At 42.1% G+C, this 22,167-nt stretch overlaps 1 protein-coding gene across 3 annotated transcripts in view; it reads left to right on the top strand.

Annotated features, from left to right (window-relative positions):
• SPEN (spen family transcriptional repressor) overlaps positions 1-22,167 on the top strand; it is a 92,854-nt gene that overhangs the window by 26,391 nt on the left and 44,296 nt on the right. For all 3 annotated transcript variants that reach the window (XM_055262496.2, XM_063631787.1, XM_055262497.2), the window contains one exon: positions 405-881. In XM_055262496.2, coding sequence (XP_055118471.1) covers positions 405-881 — 477 coding nt within the window. The remainder of the gene's footprint in view (positions 1-404; positions 882-22,167) is intronic.

Raw genomic sequence — 22,167 nt, 5'->3', positions numbered from 1 at the left:
TCTGTGAGTAAATAAAATTTGGTATATACTTTAATCAGATGAAAGTGTAAAAACTTTCATATTATTAAAATAGTCTCCTCTTGTTCCGTTAGCATGAAAAGGAGATTGTATATTTATGTATGCAAGTCAGAAAATCTCTAATAAAGTGAGCAACTGAGCTGCAGAACACTAGTCATGAAAGCCCAATATACAATGAAAACAATGATTGCTCAGCTGTGAAAATAATTTTTGGAGTCAAGTAAAATGTTAAGCTTGTTAGCGTTTGCTTACTAAGTAGGTTAATGCTGTTTAGAAAATGACCAGTTGCAAAGACAAAGACAATGCTGAAGTGAATGTTTGCATGACTTGCTTTTAGTTTTGCTTGCTCCTTTCTGATTAAATATTTTTCCCCCTCCTAAATGCAGGGCTTCAGATAACAGGGAGCGTGCTTATGAACATAGTGCCTATGGACACCATGAACGGGGGACGGGAGGATTTGATCGGACAAGACATTACGATCAGGATTACTATAGAGATCCTCGAGAGCGGACTTTACAACATGGGCTCTATTATGCTTCTCGGAGTCGAAGTCCAAATCGCTTTGATGCTCATGACCCCCGATATGAACCTAGGGCTCGCGAGCAGTTTACACTGCCCAGTGTGGTACACAGGGATATCTACAGGGATGATATTACCCGGGAGGTGCGAGGCAGAAGGCCAGAGCGGAATTACCAGCACAGCAGGAGTCGGTCACCACATTCATCCCAGTCTAGAAATCAGTCTCCTCAGAGACTGGCTAGCCAAGCGTCTAGACCCACAAGGTCCCCTAGCGGCAGCGGCTCTAGAAGTAGATCCTCCAGTAGTGATTCAATCAGCAGCAGCAGTAGTACCAGCAGTGACAGGTAGGTTAACAGCCTTTTGTTCTAACAGTTGAGCTAGCTTTAAACAAATTCTCAACAATCAGTGGGAATGGTTTCAGCATAGTATTATTTTTTAAAGTAATCTTGGATCATATATATATGTAATCAGTAAAGAAACTGGCATGTGGCCATTGAATTAACTGTTCTAAGTACTCGAAGATAAGTGATGATTTGCAAAGCACTGTTTCATCCTCCAGATGCACAGTATTAAAATTAAATGATCAAAGAGGAAGGGAGGTGGTGACTCTAGCTGTGCAAGGCAAATCTTGTGACACTGAAAATATGGTATTTCTTTAACATTTTTAATTTTGTAGGTGTATACTACCAATTTATTTCTATTATTTTGATTGAAGATTTGTAAAAGCTGTTTGGTTAAATATGTATTGGTGAAATATAATATTGTTGACACATTTATTATCAATGACTAAATCAACTTACGAACAAATTTTAGCTAATTTTAACATCAGGGTGGTAGCCAATTTATAAACTCAAGTAGAAAAGCTTCCTTTGAATGCAGGTTGTGACTTTACTGTTCTGTAAACTGATCTCACTAGTTGAGAATTTTTTTCTACAAATATTTTTTTTTTTTTTTTTTAAAGACAGAGTCTCACTCTGTCACCAAGGCTGGAGTGCAGTGTTGTAGTCTTGGCTCACGGCAACCTCTGCCTCCTGGGTTCCAGCAGTCCTCCTGCCTCAGCCTCCCAAGTAGCTGGGATTACAAACGTGCACCACCACGCCTGGCTAATTTTGTATTTAGTAAAGATGAGGTTTTGCCATGTTGGCCAGGCTGTTCTTGAACTCCTGACCTCAGTGATTTGCCCACCTCAGCCTCCCAAATTGCTGGGATTACAGGCATGAGCCAGAGTGCCCAGCCAAAAAGTTTTATTCGAAAAGCGAAAATAGTAAGTTGAAAGTAATCTTAATAAGAAACTTAGCTTCAAACCTAGTTATATGGATTTTGAAATCACAGAGCTAGGTATGTGGTACAGATTATCCTTTAAGTAATCTAGGGTAAGTTATTTATGTTCTTCAGGTCTCAGCTTTCCCTTTTTTTTTTTTTTTTTGAGATGGAGTCTGTCTCTTGTCACCTAGGCTGGAGTGCAATGGCGTGATCTTGGCTCACTGCACCCTCCACCTCCAGGGTTCAAGTGAGTCTTCTGCCTTAGCTGCCCAAGTAGCTGAGATTACAGGCGCCCGCCACCATGCCAGGCCAATTTTTGTATTTTTAGTAGAAACGGGGTTTTACCGTGTTGGCCAGGCTGGTCTCTAACTCCTCTCTCAGGTGATCCACCTGCCTTGGCCTCCCAGGGTGTTGGGATTACCAGTGTGAGTTACCGCGCCTGGCCAAGCTTTCTCATTTTTAATAAGGACCTTGATAAAGTTATTGTGAAAATTAAAATGAAAACTTAATGTAAAATGCTTACTTTGATAACTAGTATATGTTAAAAAAAATGCTGCTATTCAATTTGTTAATCCCACATGTCCTACTTTTCAATTTAGGTGGTATATATTTAAAATTTACAGTCAAATTCTTTGACCTGATTAAAAGGCTCAGATTACTTTTCTTTTGCCTGCTTTAAATTAATTTAAGCAAATGGTCATGTAGTTGAATGTCTGTTTTTAGGCTTCCTGAATTTTCTTATTCAAAATAATACATGAAAACATTTTGTTTATCCGTCTGTCTATCTAGATATAATTCAAACATTCTGGAAGATTTGCATATTAAAATGAAACAAGCACGTAGTTTAGGAAGTCAGGAAAGTTATGTTCTATGCCCAGCTTTCAAGCCCTGTGACATGGATGAAAACTCTTAACTTCTTTTGATTTTATTTGGTATGCTGTCTAGATAAATGACTGATGAAATTCATTTGAACCCTATAAACTAATTATAAAATCTTGTTCCACTTTTTTTCTGTATAGAATTATCTAAAATACTCAAGTTTTAGTCATTTTCCACAAACCTACCTCATTAAAAAGCTGCGACTGCATTCCGTTGGATCAAAACTTATTGAAAAGGTGTTGAGGTGCTGGGCACAATGGCTCACTCACGCCTGTAATCCCAGCACTTTGGGAGGCTGAGGCAGGTGGATCACCTGAGGTCAGGAGTTCGAGAGCAGCCTGGCCAACATGGTGAAACCCTGTCTCTACTAAAAATACAAAAATTAGCCAGGCATGGTGGCACATGCCTGTAATCCCAGTTAATCAGGAAGCTGAGACAGGAGAATTGCTTGAATTCAGGAGGTGGAGGTTGCAGTGAGCAAGCCACTGCACTCCAGCCTGGGTGACAGAGATGATGAGACTCTGTCTCAAAAAAAAAAAAAAAAAAAAAAAAGAAAGAAAAAGAAAAGGTGCTGAGGCTGGGCAAAGTGGCTCACGCCTGTAATTCCAGCACACTGGGAGGCTGAGGTGGGTAGATCACTTGAGGTCAGGAGTTCGAGACCAGCCTGGTCAATGGTGGAACCCCATCTCTATTAAAAATACAAAAATTAGCTGGAGGTGGTGGTGGATGCTTGTAATTCCAGCTACTCAGGAGGCTGAGGCAGAAGAATCGCTTGAGCCCAGGAGGCGGAGGTTCCAGTGAGCTGAGATAGCTAGAGGAGAATGATGCCTTCAGAGTAGCATTATACTTTGATGGGAGTATAATGGATCTGCCCTCAGAACTGTAGATTCAGAAGCTTGAACCCAGAGGTGATCTGATGAATTTGATGGAGCTTAATCCCTGCTCATGTAATTAAAAAAAAATAAAAAGCAGCTCTATGCTTCTAAATATTTGCACTCAGAAAGATAACTGCTAGAAGGGTAGGATGCACTTAGAAAATCTGCCTGGGGACTAAATTACAATAAAAAAGTTAGTGAGAAAGAGGATTTTTGATGATTATTTTATCAAGTTAGGGTAGCTAGATGTATTCATTTATATACCAAAGGCTACAACCTAGAGGTTTGGAGGGTGACATCTGACCAGCAGGCAAAATTTTTTTTTGAGGCAGAGTCTCACTCTGTTGCCCAGGCTGGAGTGCAGTGGCACGATCTCGGCTCACTGCAAGCTCCGCCTCCCGGGTTCACGCCATTCTCCTGCCTCAGCCTCCCGAGTAGCTGGGACTACAGGCGCCCGCTACCACGCCTGGCTAATTTTTTGTATTTTTAGTAGAGACAGGGTTTCACTGTGTTAGCCAGGATGGTCTCGATCTCCTGACCTCGCCATCCACCTGCCTCGACCTCCCAAAGTGCTGGGATTACAGGCGTGAGCCACCGCGCCTGGCCAGCAGACAAATTTAATTCACCTTGTATAGTGTTTTAAATTTAAATTATTGCCAGTGTTTAAAAAATTGGAATTTCCACCTAAAAGGCCAGATTTGGGCTCTTGTATGTTTTTTTCCCTCTGATTTGCACTGTAGGACCATACCTGACAAGGAAGTAAGGCATACTGAAATCTGCTAGTTGAAGGCACCTTCTTACCGTGGGCTTGGGGAAGAATCACTGAGAGATTCTTGCTCTGTTACCCCTTTCTTATGTCTGTGTAGATTCTTCCTTTTCATAAATCGCCATTTTTTTCCCTTCTGAGAGGTTATAGAGCATTTACTTAGGTTATTGGTTTCATTTCATATATAGTCATATTTTCTAGAGCTAACAGATTTCAACCCTGTATTTACACATTGCTTTTAGTGAGTTACTTGAACCTCATTCATTAACTTGTTTATTCTTTCTAATTTCACTGATGTGACAAATTTTATGTAATTATAGCTTTTTTTTTTTTTAAGACAGGGTCTCACTCTCGCCCAGGCTGGAGTGCAGTGGCACAATCTTGGCTCACTGCAACCTCTGCCTATCAAGTTCAAGCGATTTTCTTCTCTTGACTCAGCCTCCTGGGAGCTGGGATTACAGGCACTGCCACCATGCCCGGCTAATTTTTGTGTTTTTTAGTAGAGACGGGTTTCACTGTGTTGGCTAGGCTGGTCTCGAACTCCTGACCTCAAGTGATCCACCCACCTCAGCTTCCCAAAGTGCTGGGATTACAGGCATGAGCCACTGTGCCCGGCCAATGATAGCTTTTGTATCTATACATAAAAAGAACAGTGAGATAAATCTTTTGACTGCTGGGAAGACCTAATAGGTAGCATTTGTTTAGGCTATGAAGGAGATGCAGGACTTGAACAAGAAGAGAGGAGGTTTAGGGTAGACAGGGAACACTGTGGGCAGAAGGAACAACCTGAGGTGGAAGGATGTTTTGAGCATAGCAGATAATTTAGAATGGTTTAACTGTGGTAATGATTTTTTTTTTTTTTTTAAAGAGACAGGATCCTGCTCTGTTACCCAGGCTGCTGGAGTGCAGTGGTACAGTCATAGCTCCTGGGCTCAAACCATCCTCCTGCTTCAGTCTCCTGAGTAGCTGGGATTATAGGTGCACATCACTCATACCTTGCTAATTTTTAAATTTTTCGTAGAGATGAAGTCTCACTTTGTTGTCCAGGCTGGTCTCGAGCTCCTGGCTTCAAGCGATCTTCCCTCCTCTGCCTCCCAAGTGCTAGGATTACAGGTGTGAGCCACCATGCCCAACTTTTGGGTTTTTTTCTGTATGCAGAGAGGGCCATTAAAAGATTTAAGAAAGGAGATAGCTTGTTGAGATCTCTGCTTTAGAAAGGCAACTAGTGACTTACCCATAATCTCTGTTTTTCCTACTCTTGGTACCTCAGAGAAGGAAAATTTGGAACAGGTGGGAGAGACATTGTATTAAGAATCAGATTATCCTGATGTGTAAAAAGCAGAATGAACTTTCTGGTGATATGAAAGAACAAGACTGAGTGGCCTGAATGCATATCACAGAACCTCGTATATTGCCTTTCTCAGAATACATGTCCAATAAGTAGTTGAAATACTTAGATACAGTTCTTAGTTAACATGAAGAATAAAGCAAAATTGATGTAGATAGCTGAAAGTTTTTGTCATTTAAATTGTGATTGATGCAAGTGTACAGAAATAGTAATCCTCTGGTGTTCAGAGTTTACCCATTATTCCCTTTTATCAGATGTTCTCTTTTCCTCTTTAATTATATTGAATTCAAAGTGTAATATTTTGAGATGTTATGAGATTCAGAATGTTGTTTTCCTTTTGGAAGAAATACATTATTTCTTGTGATCTTTAAAACTTGTGAAACTGTGACATTCTTAAAAGTCCTTTAAAGATGTTTAAAGTTAGCACTCATATAGTGGACAAAATATAGCTTGGTTTTACCTATGGAAACAAGTTTGTCTTCTGTCTCCATGACTGATGAGGAAATTAATCACCCTCCATCCTTATTAATAGTTACAGTTTTGATGAACAGATTGCTAGTGGGGTATTTCAAATGAGTAGACATGGGATTAATGGCAGTCTAGTTGTGAAGTCCTTATAAATAACACATCTACTGTTTCTGCAAAACCATTTACAGTATTTAACGGGTGAGAACTGGGCCTTCATGACTTCATGTGCTGCTATGTACTGCTTGACGTCTTTTTGTTTCTCTGTCATGGCCGTTTATTGAGCCACATTTCCTTTCAACAGAACATTTTAAATGCATAAATTCCACAGAAGCATTTATTTAAAATCCCTTGATTGAAGTTGAACATACTTTATTTCTATAGTTCCCTATTATTGGATCCCCCTCGCCCCCATCAAGTTGTAAGAATTTCCTTTAGGCCAGGTGCAGTGGCTCACACCTGTAATCCCAGCACATTGGGAGTTTGAGGTGGGTAGATCATGAGGTCAGGAGTTCAAAATCAGCCTGGCCAAGATGGTGAAACCCCATCTCTACTAAAAATACAAAAATTAGCCAGGTGTAGTGGCGGGCGCCTGTAATCCCAGCTACTCTGGTGGCTGAGGTGCGAGAATCGCTTGAACCTGGGAGATGGAGGTTGCAGTGAGCCAAGGTCGTACCACTGCACTCCAGCCTGGGCAACAGAGCAAGACTCCATTTCAAAAAAAAAAAAAAAACAATTCTTATTTGCCATGAGCCAAGGAATGCACAGGTACTAACTAGATTGGTGTGGACAGCTAATGCATACTGGGCATATACAACGGGACACACCTGTACTATGATGAAAGGCACAGCCTAGAGGGCTGGCAGGTGTTGGGTAATGCTCAAGTTTCAGAGTGATGGCAGAAGAGTAGGTTGGTAGGCCCTCATGGCTCTGCTTGGCAGCATCACAGGTCACAGCCCCCCTGGGGCTCTTGGTTCCCCCAGGGTCCAACCAAATCTGAGTCATGGGGCTAGGATGAAGTTTCCCTTCCCTCCTCAGCAGGAAACTCCCTTCTTCCCAGAAGAGAGAGGGGAAAGGAGGCAATGGGTGACAAGGTCACTGCACCCACCAGAAATTGGAATTTTAGAGCAAGCTTTTTTCTTAAATAGATTTTAAAAATTAGAATGAGCTGATTTTTAAAAAGTGTATTTCTCACATTTTCATTGTATAGTTTTTACATTATTAAAATTTCTTCTGCATTGTCATAAGCTAGAAGATATAAGGGAGAAGCTTGGGAACAGGAATGGGGGAAAGAAAGACACATACACAGTTCCTGGGCGGGGAAGCAGACATGTGAAAGCCTTTGTGTTGTTTATTTAAAGTAACAAGGAAAGCATATAGAACTTCAAGTAACCAGACTTCTCAGCTCTTATGCCATGTTAAGATACGGAAAGTCTTATGTCTGTCTCTTCTCCAATGTGTTAGCTTTGCATTAGAATGATTTACTTTTTTTCTTTTTTTTGAGACAGAGTCTTGTGCTGTTGCCTAGGCTAGAGTGCAGTGGTGTGATCTCACCTCACTGCAACCTCCACCTCCCAGGTGGAGCAACTCTCATGCCTCAGCCTCCTAAGTAGCTGGGACTACAGGCGTGCGCCACCACATCTGGCTAATTTTTTGGCTAATAGGATTACAGGTGTGAGCCACTGTGCCTGGCCTACAACAATTTACTTTTTAATTGAAAGGGAAATGAAAGTATTTCTTATTACTGATGGTATTCTTTGCACAACCTGTCTGTATATTTTTTTTAAATTACATATACTGAATAAAGTATATCAAAAGTTGTCTGTAACCCTATTACTTTTTTTCCTGTTAGACAATTTAAGATTCTTTTTTTTTTTTTTTTTTTTTTTTGAGACAGTCTTGTTTTATTGCCCAGGCTGGAGTGCAGTGGTGCGATCTCGACTCACTGCAAGCTCCGCCTCCCACGTTCACGCCATTCTCTTGCCTCAGCCTCCCGCGTAGCTGGGCCTACAGGCGCCCGCTACCCCGCCCAGATAATTTCTTGTATTTTTAGTAGAGATGGGAGTTTCATCATGTTAGCCAGGATGGTCTCGATCTCCTGACCTTGTGATCTGCCTGCTTCGGCCTCCCAAAGTGCTGGGATTACAGGCATGAGCCACAGCGCTCAGCTTGTTTTATGGATTAACAGTAATTAGAATATTTAATGAATTCTGGATTTTAACAACAGATATAAGGTTATAAAAAGGAATATGATCCTTTTAACTTAAAAAAGCCTGAAAGTCTGTAGTCTAATAAGCATTTTTTTCTGTAAAGACCAAATCTGCAAATCATGAACAATTTAGATATTATAGATTATAGTTTCTTTCCTAGAGGGGGAATTTTACTCACATATCCTTTTGTCTTTTCTTGAGGAGATTTTGCAGTTAACTTATTTTAGTTAGGAGAAATTATTTTCTTCCAAATTCAAGTAGAAAATTTTTCAAAAATGCTGTCATTTTTGTAGTCTTGTGAAAGAATGTGGATGAGGCTATAAAGGTGAGGAAAACCATTAAGAATGGTGGCATCATATGTATCAAAGTGACAGTGTACCTTCCATTTCTCTCTTTTTAAAAACAGGTATGTGCATTCAGGTGTTAATTGGGAGAAGGAATGCTAATTTTATTACCTGGCTGTATAGTTTGTTACGATACGTGGCATGTGCTGGGAACTGCCAGACGTAGCAGCAGTTTTAAAATATATATGAGGTAAAAGTCAGTTCCTTTCCTTTTCCTTTTCCTTTTGTTTTTGTTTTTCTTTCTTGTTTTTTTTTTTAAAGGCAGAGTCTTCATCACCGGGCTGGAGTGCAGTGGTGCAATCTAAACTCACTGCAACCTCTGCCTCCCAGGTTCAAGTGATTCTCCTGCCTCAGCCTCCCTAGTAGCTGGATTACAGGTTGTGCCACCAGCTAATTTTTGTATTTTTTAGTGAAGATGGGGTTTCACCATGTTGACCAGGCTAGTCTCAAATTCCTGGCCTCAAGTGAATACCTGCCTCAGCCTCCCAAAGTGCTGGGATTACAGGCATGAGCCACTGAGCCTGGCCTAAAAGTCAGTGTTTTAAAGTATTAAACGAATTAATAATTAGTGATCATTTTTTGGTGATGATCATAGAAACAAATTTGTCTGATTTATTATCAGAAGTTACCTATAATAATGAATAGGCAAATAATTTCTGGATTCAGTGGTAGATATAATTTTGTTTTATAGCTTCGTGATTTTTTTTTTTTTTCGAGATGGAGTCTCGCTCTGTTGCCCAGGCGTGAGCCACCACGCCCAGCCCATTCTTTGATTTTAATTAGTTTGTTCTGCTTCATTATTACTTTTTTAGATCGTCCAGAGGTTTCAAAAGGGAGAATTTCTCGCTGAAAATTAGTGTTATGAATAAAACATATTCATTGCTTTGGACCTTTCCAACTGTTACATGAAGTTTCTTTTTAAGCATACAAGAGGAAGTGTACGTGGAGTTTCTGTCTTGACGTTTATAATTATTCTTTGTGATAGACTCCTATAAGAGCCAATTAATGGTTTTATTGACTGTGTATGATTAAGTATGCTCTTTCCTTAAAATACGTGTATCTAAATTCTTTAAAAAGTTACCTACTTGGAAGGGTTAGGGAAAAAAAAGGGAACAGCAGGCATATTAGTGTCTGTAATACTTGAGAAACATTAGGTCTTGCCTCATTTTGAGTGGCTCTCTTAAATACTTTACAAAAGAATAAGCATTTGCTTGTTCCCTGCTTAATGCTATTTTGGTACTGTTTAGCAGCATGGAATAAATGTTCAGCGGTGTGTGCTTTGGACGAGAAATACACCAAAAAAAACCTTTTTTTTCCCATCAGTGGCAGACAAACTGCAGAGGTCACTGAAGAGCCCACATTTTGGAAACACATTATTTTTTTTGGCTGCTGTATTGCTTGCATTGTTTGTTATTGCACAATAAGCAACACACAACCTTCTGTTTTAGGGGGTCATATTAGCCAGCCAAGCCTTTTTTGTGCTAAATATGGAACATGTAAGAGTACTTACTTAATTGTTCTGGTAGGCATAGTTCTCATGATGGATACCTGTAAATAGGTCTGTTTCCTTTCTGGATTTCCTTTTTTGGTCAAATACAGCATTTTAGTAAAGTTTTTTTTTTTTTTAAGATGTGTAGGTGTTGTCAGCTGCAGGGTCTTGTACAGAATAGGCATTCCATTTTGGAAACAAGTGCTGGGCTGACCCATATTGCTGAAGTGGGAACCTTGCTTTTAATTAGGATGCTCGACTGCAGAGGAATGAGAACCAGGTAGCCTTAGCTCTGGGAGCAGCTGAGAAGCGCTCATCCGGGCAGCCCCTGTGTCTGAATATTATGGGGGAAAATAGGAACTGTTGTTTGTGACTCGAACCAGCCTGAACTGGAACCATCCAGTTTGAGTTGGCTGCTTGCCACCTCCCGGAGGCTTCCTTGTTTTGCCAGAGTTTCTGCACAGCCCTCAATCCAGGGGCGGGACGCAGGGACCCGGCTGCTGCGTGGTGACTGGGCCAGGTGGTGGGAGGGGCAGGACGGCTGTGCCTTAGTGTTCCTGGAGAGGAGGATTTCAGATCTAGCCAGGGTGAACGCCCGACTGCAAGCTGGTATGAACTCTATTTTTAATACATCTTTCTGTTATTAACCCTTGCTTTAATGGTAACTTTTAGTCTTCTACCTTTTAGAAGCTACGGCTTCTGTAAAACTGGTTCTGTACTGCCAGTGCTCGGCCACATCACAACATGGTCAGCATTTGGTGACAAGGAGTTTATTACCAAAGTCCCCAGGAGCGTTGCTTATTTAGTTAGGTTAGTCCATTTGAAATAAAGAACTGCCCCTCTCACCCCTTCTCATTCTTACCAATTAGGTTGTACTGGGGTTTTTTATTTTGGTTTTTTAGGTGGAAGGAATTAAAATAGGTTTTGGTGGCAAAGTTGTGACATGACATGATGTCTTGTGGGTTTTAATTTACTCTGGATGATTGATTGATTTTTGAGACAGGTTCTTGCTCTGTTGCCCAGGCTGGAGTGCAGTGGTAATCTCAGCATATTGCAGCCTTGACTTCCTGGGCTCAAGCTATCATTGCACCTGAACCTCCCAAGTAGCTGGGATTACAGGCACACACCACCATGCTGGGCTAATTTTTGTATTTTTTGTAGAGATGGGGTCTCACTGTGTTGTCCAGGCTGGTCTTGAACTCCTAGGCTCAAGCTATCCACTTGCCTTTGCCTCCCAAAGTGCTGGGATTACAGGTGTGAGCTGTGCCTGGCCTGATTTTTTTTTTTTTTTTTTTTTTTGAGATGGAGTCTTGCTCTGTCACCCAGGCTGGAGCGCAGTGGCACGATCTCAGCTCACTGCAAGCTCTGCCTCCCGGGTTCACGCCATTGTCCTGCCTCAGCCTCCTGAGTAGCTGGGACCACAAGCGCCCGCCACCACGGCCGGCTAATTTTTTGTATTTTTAGTAGAGACAGGGTTTCACCGTGTTAGCCAGGATGGTCTGGATCTCCTGGTCTCGATCTCCTGACCCCGTGATCCGCCTGCCTCAGCCTCCCAAAGTGCTGGGATTACAGGCGTGAACCACTGCACCTGGCCGAAAAAAATTTTTAATGTTGCTAAAAATCAAAAGGTCAAGCCTGGTGTGATGGTATGTGCCTGTAGCTACTCTGGAAGTTGATATGGGAGGATTGCCGGAGGCCTGGTGTTTGAGACATAGCAAGACCTCATCTCTTAAAAAAAAAAAACAAGTCCTCCAGGTATGGTGGCTCACACCTGTAATCCCAGCACTTTGGGAGGCTGAGGCGGGTGGATCACTTGAGGTCAGGAGTTCAAGACCAGCCTGGCCAACATGGTGAAACCCTGTCTCTACGAAAAAAATAAAAAAATTAACTGGGCGTGGTGGTATGGTGGGCACCTATAATCCCAGCTGCTCAGGAGGCGGAGGCAGGAGAATCGCTTGAGCCCTGGAGGCAGAGGTTGCAGTGAGCCAAGATTGCGCCACTGCACTTCAGCTTGGGTAACCGAGGGACACTCCGTCTCAATAAAAACCCCAAAATTAAAAATAATAAGTAATTAGGCAGATTAAAGTTCTAAATAACAAGTTTTATTTTATTTATTTATCTTTTTTTTTTGAGATGGAGTCTCACTCTGTCACCCAGGCTGGAGTGCAGTGGTGCTGTCTCAGCTCACTGCAACCTCCACCTCCTGGGTTCAAGTGATTCTCTTGCCTCAGCCTCCTGAAAACAACAAATTTAAAAATAAAAACTGCCATGTCAAATTGTATTTGTTTGACTTGGAAGCAAAGTATGTAAACTCTTTTTTTTTTTTTTTTAATTTTTTTTTTTTTTTGAGGCAAGAGTCTTGCTCTGTTGCCCAGGCGGGAGTGCAGTAGCATGATCTCGGTTCACTGCAACCTCCACCTCCCAGGTTCAAGTGGTTCTCCTGCCTCAGCCTCCCTAGTAGCTGGGATTACAGGTGCACGTCACCACACCTGGCTAATTTTTGTATTTTTAGTAGAGACGGGGTTTCGCCATATTGGTCAGGCTGGTCTTGAACTCCTGACCTCAGGTGATCCGCCCAGCTTGGCCTCCCAAAGTGCGGGGATTAGAGGCATGAGCTACCACACCCAGCCAAAGTATGTAAACTCTTTTTTTTTTTTTTTTTTTTTTTTTGAGACGGTGTTTTGCTCTTGGTGCCCAGGTTGGAGTACAATGGCGCGATCTCGGCTCACTGCGACCTCCACCTCCCGGGTTCAAGTGATTCTCCTGCCTCAGTCTTCAGAGTAGCTGAGATTATAAACATGCGCCACCATGCCCAGCTAATTTTGTATTTTTAGTAGAGACAGGGTTTTGCCATGTTGATTGGTTGGTCTTGAACTCCTGACCTTAGGTGATCCACTTGCCTCGGCCTCCCAAAGTGCTGGGATTACAGGCATGAACCACTGCGCCCGGCCAATCATTTTTACTTACGGTAAAACTTTACTCATTGCAGTTTAGGTGATCTTGTTCTTTTCTTATATCTCTTTTGGGGTGTTTGTACTTGGAAGTTCTCTATGGTCATTCTTAGAAGCCAAGGCACAAATTTACCTTGCCCCAAACAAGGAATCATGCATGTCCAGAAATTAAGGAAAATTTAGCAATTCTCATTTTAAAATAAACATTAGCATTTTCTTTCTTTTCTTTTTTTTTTGGGGGGACGGGGTTTTTTGCTTTTATCACCCAGGCTGGAGTGCAATGGCGTGATCTTGCCTCACTGCAACCTCCGCCTCCCAGGTTCAAACAGTTCTCCTGCCTCAGCCTCCTGAGTAGCTGGGATTACAGGGGTGTGCTACCACACCCAACTAATTTTTGTATTTTTAGTAGAGATGGGGTTTCACCATGTTGGTCAGACCGGTGTCGAACTCCTGACCTCCAGTGATCCGCCCGCCTCGACCTCCCAAAGTGCTGGGATTATGGGCGTGAGCCACTGCGCCTGGCCAACATTAGCATTTCCTGGCCAACATTAGCATTTCCTGGCCAACATTAGCATTTCCTGGCCAACATTAGCATTTCCTGAAGTTCAGAATTAGCTGAGGTTTTATTCTTTATGCAAGCACCCTCCTATCAATCTGTGTCTTATAGTACAAACTGAATTGCCTTTAAAGGGTAGTCTTGCTGTCCATTCCTGTGTGAGAAAATGGAAAGAGCACTCTCTGGTCGTTTACTTACTTATTAGTTATTCATTAAGTTATATGCTACTGGAGTTTACTGGTGCTAGAAATTGTGGTATCTCTATAGAACACCTTTTTTTTTTTTTTTTTCCATTATTTGAGACGGAGTCTCACTCTGTTGCCCAGGCTGAAGAGCAATGGCGCGATCTTCGCTCACTACAATCTCCGTCCGTCTCCCGGGTTCAAGTGATTCTTCTGCCTCAGCTTCCTGAGTAGCTGGGATTGCACGTGCCTGCCACCATGCCTGACTAATTTTTGTATTTTTCAGTAGAGATGGGGTTTCACCATGCTGGCCAGGCTGGTCTCAAACTCCCGACCTCAGGTGATCCGCCCGCCTCGGCCTCGCAAAGTGCTGGGATTACAGGCATGAGCCACCGCGCCCGGCCTATAGAACATCTTTCCAAATCCGCTTTGTACTGTAAATAAACTTCCTATGTCCAGGTAGACAAAACAGTAAGTGAAATAGCTTTAAAAATGTCTTTGTAGAGTTCGTTTCTAAGAATTTCACTCATCCTCTAAATCTTTCATTTGGTATGGAAGAGATGTAGATTAGAAATATATGCTAAGATGAGGGCAGTAAAACATTTTCTTACAAATAGGTGGGAACACATTATATACAGTTCAGTAAAATCAGGTTGACATTTTTATTTTTATTTTTTATGCGATCTAGGCTCACTGCAACCTCTGCCTGCTGGGTTCGAGCGATTTTCCTGCCTCAGCCTCCCGAGTAGCTGGGATTACAGGCACGCACCACCATACCCAGCTAATTTTTGTATTCTTAGTAGAGACTGAGTTTCACCATGTTGGCCAGGCTGGTGTCGAATTCTTGACCTTACGATCCGCCCACCCCGACCTCCCAAAGTGCTGGGATTACAGGCATGAGCCACTGTGCCCGGCCTGGTTGTCATTTTTAGATTTTGACTCAGGTTTTGTTTTTTTTTTTAAGACTGGGTCTTGCTCTGCTTCCCAGGCTGGAGTGCAATCTCTGCTCCCTGCAACTTCCGCTATAAAATTCACCCATTTAAAAGTGGACAGTTAGTGCTTTTTAATACATTTGCAGAATTTTGCAACTATCACCATAATGAAACTAGTGCATTTTCATGACCCCGGAGAAGAAACGTCATACCCGTTAGCAGTTACTCCCCATTCTTTTTCTCCTCCAGCCCAAGGCAACTACTAATCTGTCTCTATAGATTTACCTATTCTGGACATTTAATAGAAGGAAAATCATACCATATTGCAGTCTTTTGTGACTGGCTTCTTTCACTTAGTATGTTTTTGCAGTTTATCCATGTTATAGCATTGATCAGTACTGGTGCACTGAACAGCCACATTTCAAGTACTCAATAGCCACATGTGACTAGTGGCTACAGTACTGGATATCCTAGCTAGAAACAAAACCTCCCTAATAAACCAGCACATCATCCTTCAGGAGAAAATGGTAGGCCTTTGTAATGCTTAAGCGTAGCCCAGAAATATATGTGTGTGGGTTTTAACAAAGAAATTCCGTTTACAGGAGCTAACACTTAGAGGTTTAGCACATTTGGAAATAATTGCTATGAAAAAAAATTTTTTTTAAGAGACAGTCTTGCCCTGTCACCCTGGCTGGAGTGATGGTGCAATCATGGCTCACTGCAACCTTGAACTCCTGGGCTCAAGGGATCCCCTCACCTCAGCCTCCTAAGTAGCCAACACTATAGACATGCCACCACACTTAGCTAAATTTTTTGTTTTTTGTTTTTTTGTTTTTAAGAGATAGGGTCTCGCTATGTTGCCCAGGCTGGTCTAGGACTCATGACCTCAAGTGATCCTCGTGCCTTGGACTCCCAAAGCACTGGGATTACATGCATGAGCCTGGGCTAATATAAAAACCATTAAGAAAAACTAATGTCATGGTGTCATGTTGATAAATTCACATATATCTCAGTAGAACTGTTTAAAAATACACACACCAAGCTCTGGAGACCTGGTTAAAAAAAAAAAGCTTATTTATGTTGGCTACATGTTCAAATGATATTTCGAATATATTAGGTTAAATAAAGCATATTACTACATTAATTACATCTGTTTCTTTTTACCTTTTTTTTTTTTGAGATGGAGTCTTGCTCTGTCGCCCAGGCTAGAGTGCAGTGGCCAGGCTGGAGTGCAGTGGCGCAATCTCGGCTCACTGCAAGCTCCGCCTCCTGGGTTTACGTCACTCTCCTGCCTCAGCCTCCCGAGTAGCTGGGACTGTAGGCACCTGCCACCACGCCCAGCTAATTTTCTTTTTGTATTTTTAGTAGAGATGGGGTTTCACCTTGTTAGCCAGGGTGGTCTGGATCTCCTGACCTCATGATCCGCCCACCTCGGCCTCCCAGAGTGCTGGGATTACAGGCATGAGCCACTGCACCTGGCTCTTCTTTTTACTTTTTAAAATATGACTGTTTGAAAATTAAAATTTTGTGGCTTATATTTCTACTGGACAGTGCTCTTTAGAAGCAAGCTCTATTAAGCTGTAATGTCACGAAATAATTTGTGTATCAATTTAGTGCTTTTCATTTTGTTTAAAGACAAATAGAGTTTCTTATTTTTCTTTTTTTAAATTCCCCAAACCTTTCTATTCTCTTGGAAATGATGGGTTAATAGAAAAGCCTCTTGGGACTGTTATGCCTAAAATATAAACTGAACTACTTCCAGATTCCATCTTCAACACTTCAAGTGTTGGTCAGGCTAAAATGCATGTTTGTTTCCAGGGTGGCTGAGGGAACGGCTCAACCGAAATATTTATTTATTTCAAAGTCCAGGTTCTAGGCTTAGAAATATGTTAATATCAAAGCCCCTAAATAATTTCTCAAGAAGAAAATCAAATAATCTTAACCAGAGTAAATTTATTTTTGAAATTTAAAAAACAACTTTTGGCGGGGCACGGTGGCTCACGTCTGTAATTCCAGCACTTTTAGGAGGCCGAGGCAGGCAAATCACCTGAGGTCAGGAGTTCAAGACCAGGCTGGTCAGCATGGCGAAACCCCATCTCTATTAAAAATACAAAATTAGCTGGACGTGGTGGCATGCACCTGTAATCCCAGCTACTCAGGAGGCTGAGGCAGGAGACTCGTTTGAACCCGGGAATGGAGGTTGCAGTGAGCTGAGATTGTGCCATTGCACTCCAGCCTGGGCAACAAGAGTGAAACTCTGTCTCAAAACAAAACAAAGCAAAACAAAAAACAACAAAAACACTTTGATGATCATTTTTAAGTGATGGCTAATAGTTTTGATAAAGGTTTAAAATATGTCTGTTTACATACTGGTGCTAATAGACTGGAATTCGGTTGTCAGAATTAGAAGACACAAATAATACACATCTGTGTTGCTTCTAGGCATCATTTGTATAACCCAAACTGGAGGAGTTCTGTGATTCTTTATATGTTATTTTCAGTGGTGGTAGGGAGGGGCAGATTAGCTTCCTGAATATGCTGTGTCATGGTGTATGGAGCCATCTTGGACTGTAGCTTTGTATCTGTCACTGGAAGAAACTGCAAAGAAGTAATTATATTTAAGCAGAACAACTTTAGCCTGAGGTTTCTTACTGAGTAATTTGTAGTCATTTATAAATAAACAAAAAAGTATACCAAATAGTGGATGGCTTAGGCTTTCTGGTAGGGGGTTAGATGCCTTTCTAACTCCTTGTCATTGGGACTGCCCTAATGGAGAGTTCAGAAGCAGGAAATAGCAAACTTCTTTTTCATTCTGGATAGAGAGGAGATGTAATTAGTATCAAAGTTAAATTGAAAATAGGCCAGTACGCTCAAGCCTGAGCAACAGAGCGAGACCCTGTCTCTTCAAAAAAAAAAAAAAAAAAAAAAAAAAAAATGCAAGCCAATTGCAGTGGATCCTGCCTGTAATCCCAGCACTTTGGGGGAGGCTAAGGCTTGAGGATCACTTGAGGCCAGGAGTTTGAGATCAGCCTGGTCAACATGGCAAAACCCCATCTCTACTAAAAAGACAAAAATTAGTCGGGTGTGGTGGCGTGCACCTGTAATCCTAGCTACTTGTGGCTGAATCTTGAGAATCACTTGAACCCAGGAAATGGAGGTTGCAGTGAGCCAAGATTGCACTATTGCACTCCAGCCTGGGCGACAGAAAAGGCAAAAACCTCAAACTTCAGATTTGCTTGTGGGTTTGGTAAGGCTACATCAGTTGTATGTGACCACTTGGAATTAAAACACACACTCACACACACATACTTGATCTGTGTGCTTTCTTGGCCTGTGCCTTCTGAAACATTTTAGTTTTTTCATACAAGAAATACCAGATTTTAAATACTGTGTGATTAAGGGAATGAGAAAATCCCATTGTATTTGACAGTTTAAATTTTCTCATCTTTTTTGTCTCTTAAATAAAGACTGCTGCCACGTTGGAAGGATTTCTTGTTCTTAGGCAGACATGTTACATCTGCTTACTGCTTTCAGGGAGCATGCATGTTTGATGCTTTTTGCTTTGAGTTACTTGAGTACAGGGTTTTCTGAGTATGAAGGGTCCAGTAAAGCCCACCCGAAAATAAGTCACATGATTATTAATAATAGATTAACAAAAATGTAGCCTCTTTCCATTTTTGCTACTATTATTAGGACAGTAGATCCTAAAACTACCATATTATGGTTTTTTGTTTTTTGTTTGTTTGTTTTTTTGAGATGGAGTCTCGCTCTGTCACCAGGCTGGAGTGCAGTGATGTGACCCTGGCTCACTGCAACCTCCGCCTCCTGGGTTCAAGCGATTCTCGTGTCTCAGCCTCCAGAATAGCTGGGATTACAGACACGCGCCACTACACCCAGCTAATTTTTGTATTTTTAGTAGAGACGGGGTTTCCCATGTTGGCCAGGTTGGGCTCGATCTGACCTCCTGATCTGCCTGCTTTGGCCTCCCAAATGCTGAATTACAGGCATAAGCCACCACGCCCGGCCCATATTGTATTTTTAATGCCAAAGCTTAAAGGCTTCAAAAAAGTTTTTTTAAATTGTAGTAAAATATACACAGCATAATATTTACCTTTTTTTTTTTTTTTTTTTTTTCTGGAGACAGAGTTTCGCTCTTGTTGCCCAGGCTGGAGTGCAGTGGCGCGATCTCAGCTCACCGCAACCTCTGCTTCCCGGGTTCAAGCGATTCTCCTGCCTCAGCCTCCTGAGTAGCTGGGAATATAGGCATGTGCCACCATGCCTGGCTAATTTTGTATTTTTAGTAGAGACAGGGTCTCTCCATGTTGGTCAGGCTGATCTTGAGCTCCTGACCTCAGGTGATCTGCCCACTTTGGTCTCCCAAAGTGCTGGGATTACAGGTGTGAGCCACTGTGCCCGGCCTAATATTTACCACTTTAATCATTTTTTGTTTGTTTTATTTTCTGAGACAGGGTATTTCTCTGTTGCCCAGGCTGGAGTGCAGTGGTGCAGTCACCCCTAACTGCATCCTCAACCTCACAGGCTCAAGCTACCCTCCCACATAGCTGAGACCATAGGCGTGCACCAACACGCCCAGCTAATTTTTAATTTTTTTTTCTTTTGTAGAGATGGTGTCTCTCTCTGTTGCCCAGGCTGGTCTCAAACTCCTGGGCTCAAGTCATTCTTCTCCTTCAGCCTCCCAAAATGCTGGGATTATAGGTGTGAATCGCCTGGCCTCATTTTAACAATTTTTAAGTGTATAGTTCTGTGCCATTAAGTACATTCATATTGTGTGACCATCACCCCTATCCATTATCATTAAACAATAATTCCCATTCCTTCCTCTCTTAGCCTCTGCTGACTACTATTCTGCTTTCTGTCCCCATGAATTCTTGACAACTCTAGGTACCCATATACATGGAACCACACAGCATTTGTCCTTTTGTGTCTGGCTTATTTCACTTAGCATAATATTTTCAAGGCTCATCTATCTTGTCACATGTATCATAATTCCATTCCTTTATAAAGGTGAATAATATTCCTTCATGATTTTTGGGTAAGCTTTAATTATCTGCCAGATACCCTGTTGATGAACTATTAACATAATCCTTTTGCTTAACTCTACCAAAAGATAGTAGTAAACTTTAAAACATTAACTACTGCTGTAATTGGATCCCAAATAGTTACTTATACTTAACTTTTTTTTTTTTTTTTTTGGAGACAGAATATCATTCTGTTGCCCAGGGCTGAGTGCAGTGGCAGGATCTTGGCTCACTACAACCGCTGCCTCACAGGTTCAAGCGATTCTCCTGCTCAGTCTCCTGAGTAGCTGGGACTACAGGCATGCGCCACCGTGCCCGGCTAATTTTTTTTATATTTTTAGTAGAGTTGGGGTTTCTCCATGTTGGCCAGGCTAGTCTCGAACTCCCGACCTCAGGCGATCCAGCTGTCTTGGCCTCCCAAAGTGCTGGGATGACAGACGTGAGCCACCACACCTGGCCTATACTTAATCTTTTGTGAGCATGCTAACCACATAAAGCATATTTAAGCACAATTTTAAACAGCATTTTCTGCCAAAATAAGGCACTTTTATAAAATGCAGCATTTTAATGATTTTTTCCTCTCATTTATGTAAACTATTGGACTTGAGAATAGATGAGAAATAATAAAACTGATTAATTATTGTGTTTGATTTTGCCATCACTTTTTTTTTTTTTTTTTGAGACAGTCTCACTCTGTCACCCAGGCTGGAGTGCAGTGGCGGGATCTTGGCTCACTGCAATCTCCGCCTCCCAGATTCAAGCAATTCTCCTGTCTCAGCCTCCCACGTATCTGGGACTGCAGGCGCATGCCACAACTCTTGGCAAATTTTTGTATTTTTTGTAGAGACGTGGTTTCACTATATTGGTCAGGCTGGTCTCGAACTCCTGACCTCAGGTTATCCACCTTCCTCAGCCTCCCAAAGTGCTGGGATTACAGGATTGAGCCACTGTGCCCAGCCTTCACCATCACTTTAGTGACCATCAACACTAAATCTAGTTAAGCCTAAATCTTACCTATTGATTAATTTATTACTTAAGTGGAGCCAGTACCTGCCTAAGGTTTAGATTTGTTTGATGTTTATAAATATTCAGAGGTGGAGTCTAGATGGATAGTAGGAGAGCTTTAAGAAGTTAATTTCTGAGATCCAGATTTTGTACTAAGTAATCTTTAGGAAATGTTATTAGTTGTTTATATCAGCAATAAAGGGTCATTGTAGTCAGAAGAAAAATTACTAGCTTGGGCAACATAGTGAGACCCTGTCTCTACAAGAAATTTTAAGTGTTAGCCTGGTGTGGTGGTGCATGCCTGAGGTCCTGGCTACTTAGGAGGCTGAGGTGGGAGGATTGCTTGAGCCCAGGAGGTTGAGGCTGCAGTGAGCCATGACTGCACCTCTGCACTCCAGCCTAGATGACAGAGCGAGACCTTGTCTTGAAAGAAAAGAAAAATTAGTGTTGGTGGTTGGTTATGGTTCTCTTTCCACCTCCAGCTTTGTCTAGTAAGAGAAAGCTTTCCTCCTTTGTCAGTTTCACTCTACTAATTCAGTTAATCATTATCGTATCAGCTCTTTTCCCATTAGAAATCTTTGTAGTTTCTGATGACCGGAGAAATCTGATAGACCAATCAAAGTTGAAATTAAAATATTGGTTACATAATAAAAACTTTTTTTTTTTTTTTTTGGAGATGGAGTCTCGCTCTGTCGCCCAGGCTGGAGTGCAGTGGTTCGATCTCGGCGCACTGCAACCTCCACTTCCTGGGTTCAAGCGATTCTCTTGTCTCAGCAACCTAGAGTAGCTGGGACTATAGGCGTACGCCACCACGCCCAGCTAATTTTTTTTTTTTTGAGACGGAGTTTCGCTCTTGTTTTTTTTTTTTTTTTTTTTTTGAGATGGAGTCTTGTTCTGTCCCCCAGGCTGGAGTGCAGTGGCGCAATCTCGGCTCACTGCAAGCTCCGCCTCCTGGGTTCACGCCATTCTCCTGCCTCAGCCTCTCCGAGTAGCTGGGACTACAGGCGCCCACCACCACGCCCGGCTAATTTTTTTGTATTTTTAGTAGAGACGGGGTTTCACCACGGTCTCGATCTTCTGACCTCGTGATCCGCCCGCCTCGGCCTCCCAAAGTGCTGGGATTACAAGCGTGAGCCACTGCGCCCGGCCGAGTTTCGCTCTTGTTGCCCAGGCTGGAGTGCAGTGGCGCCGTCTCGGCTAACCGCAACCTCCGCCTTCTGGGTTCAAGCGATTCTCCTGCTTGTAATCTCGAGTAGCTGGGATTACAGGCGCCAGCCCCCACACCCGGTTAATTTTGTATTTTTAATAGAGACAGAGTTTCTCCAA

Source organism: Symphalangus syndactylus, chromosome 22, assembly GCF_028878055.3.
Source record: "Symphalangus syndactylus isolate Jambi chromosome 22, NHGRI_mSymSyn1-v2.1_pri, whole genome shotgun sequence".
In the NCBI taxonomy this organism is placed as follows: domain Eukaryota; kingdom Metazoa; phylum Chordata; class Mammalia; order Primates; family Hylobatidae; genus Symphalangus; species Symphalangus syndactylus.
This window is presented reverse-complemented; position numbering and strand designations above follow the sequence as displayed.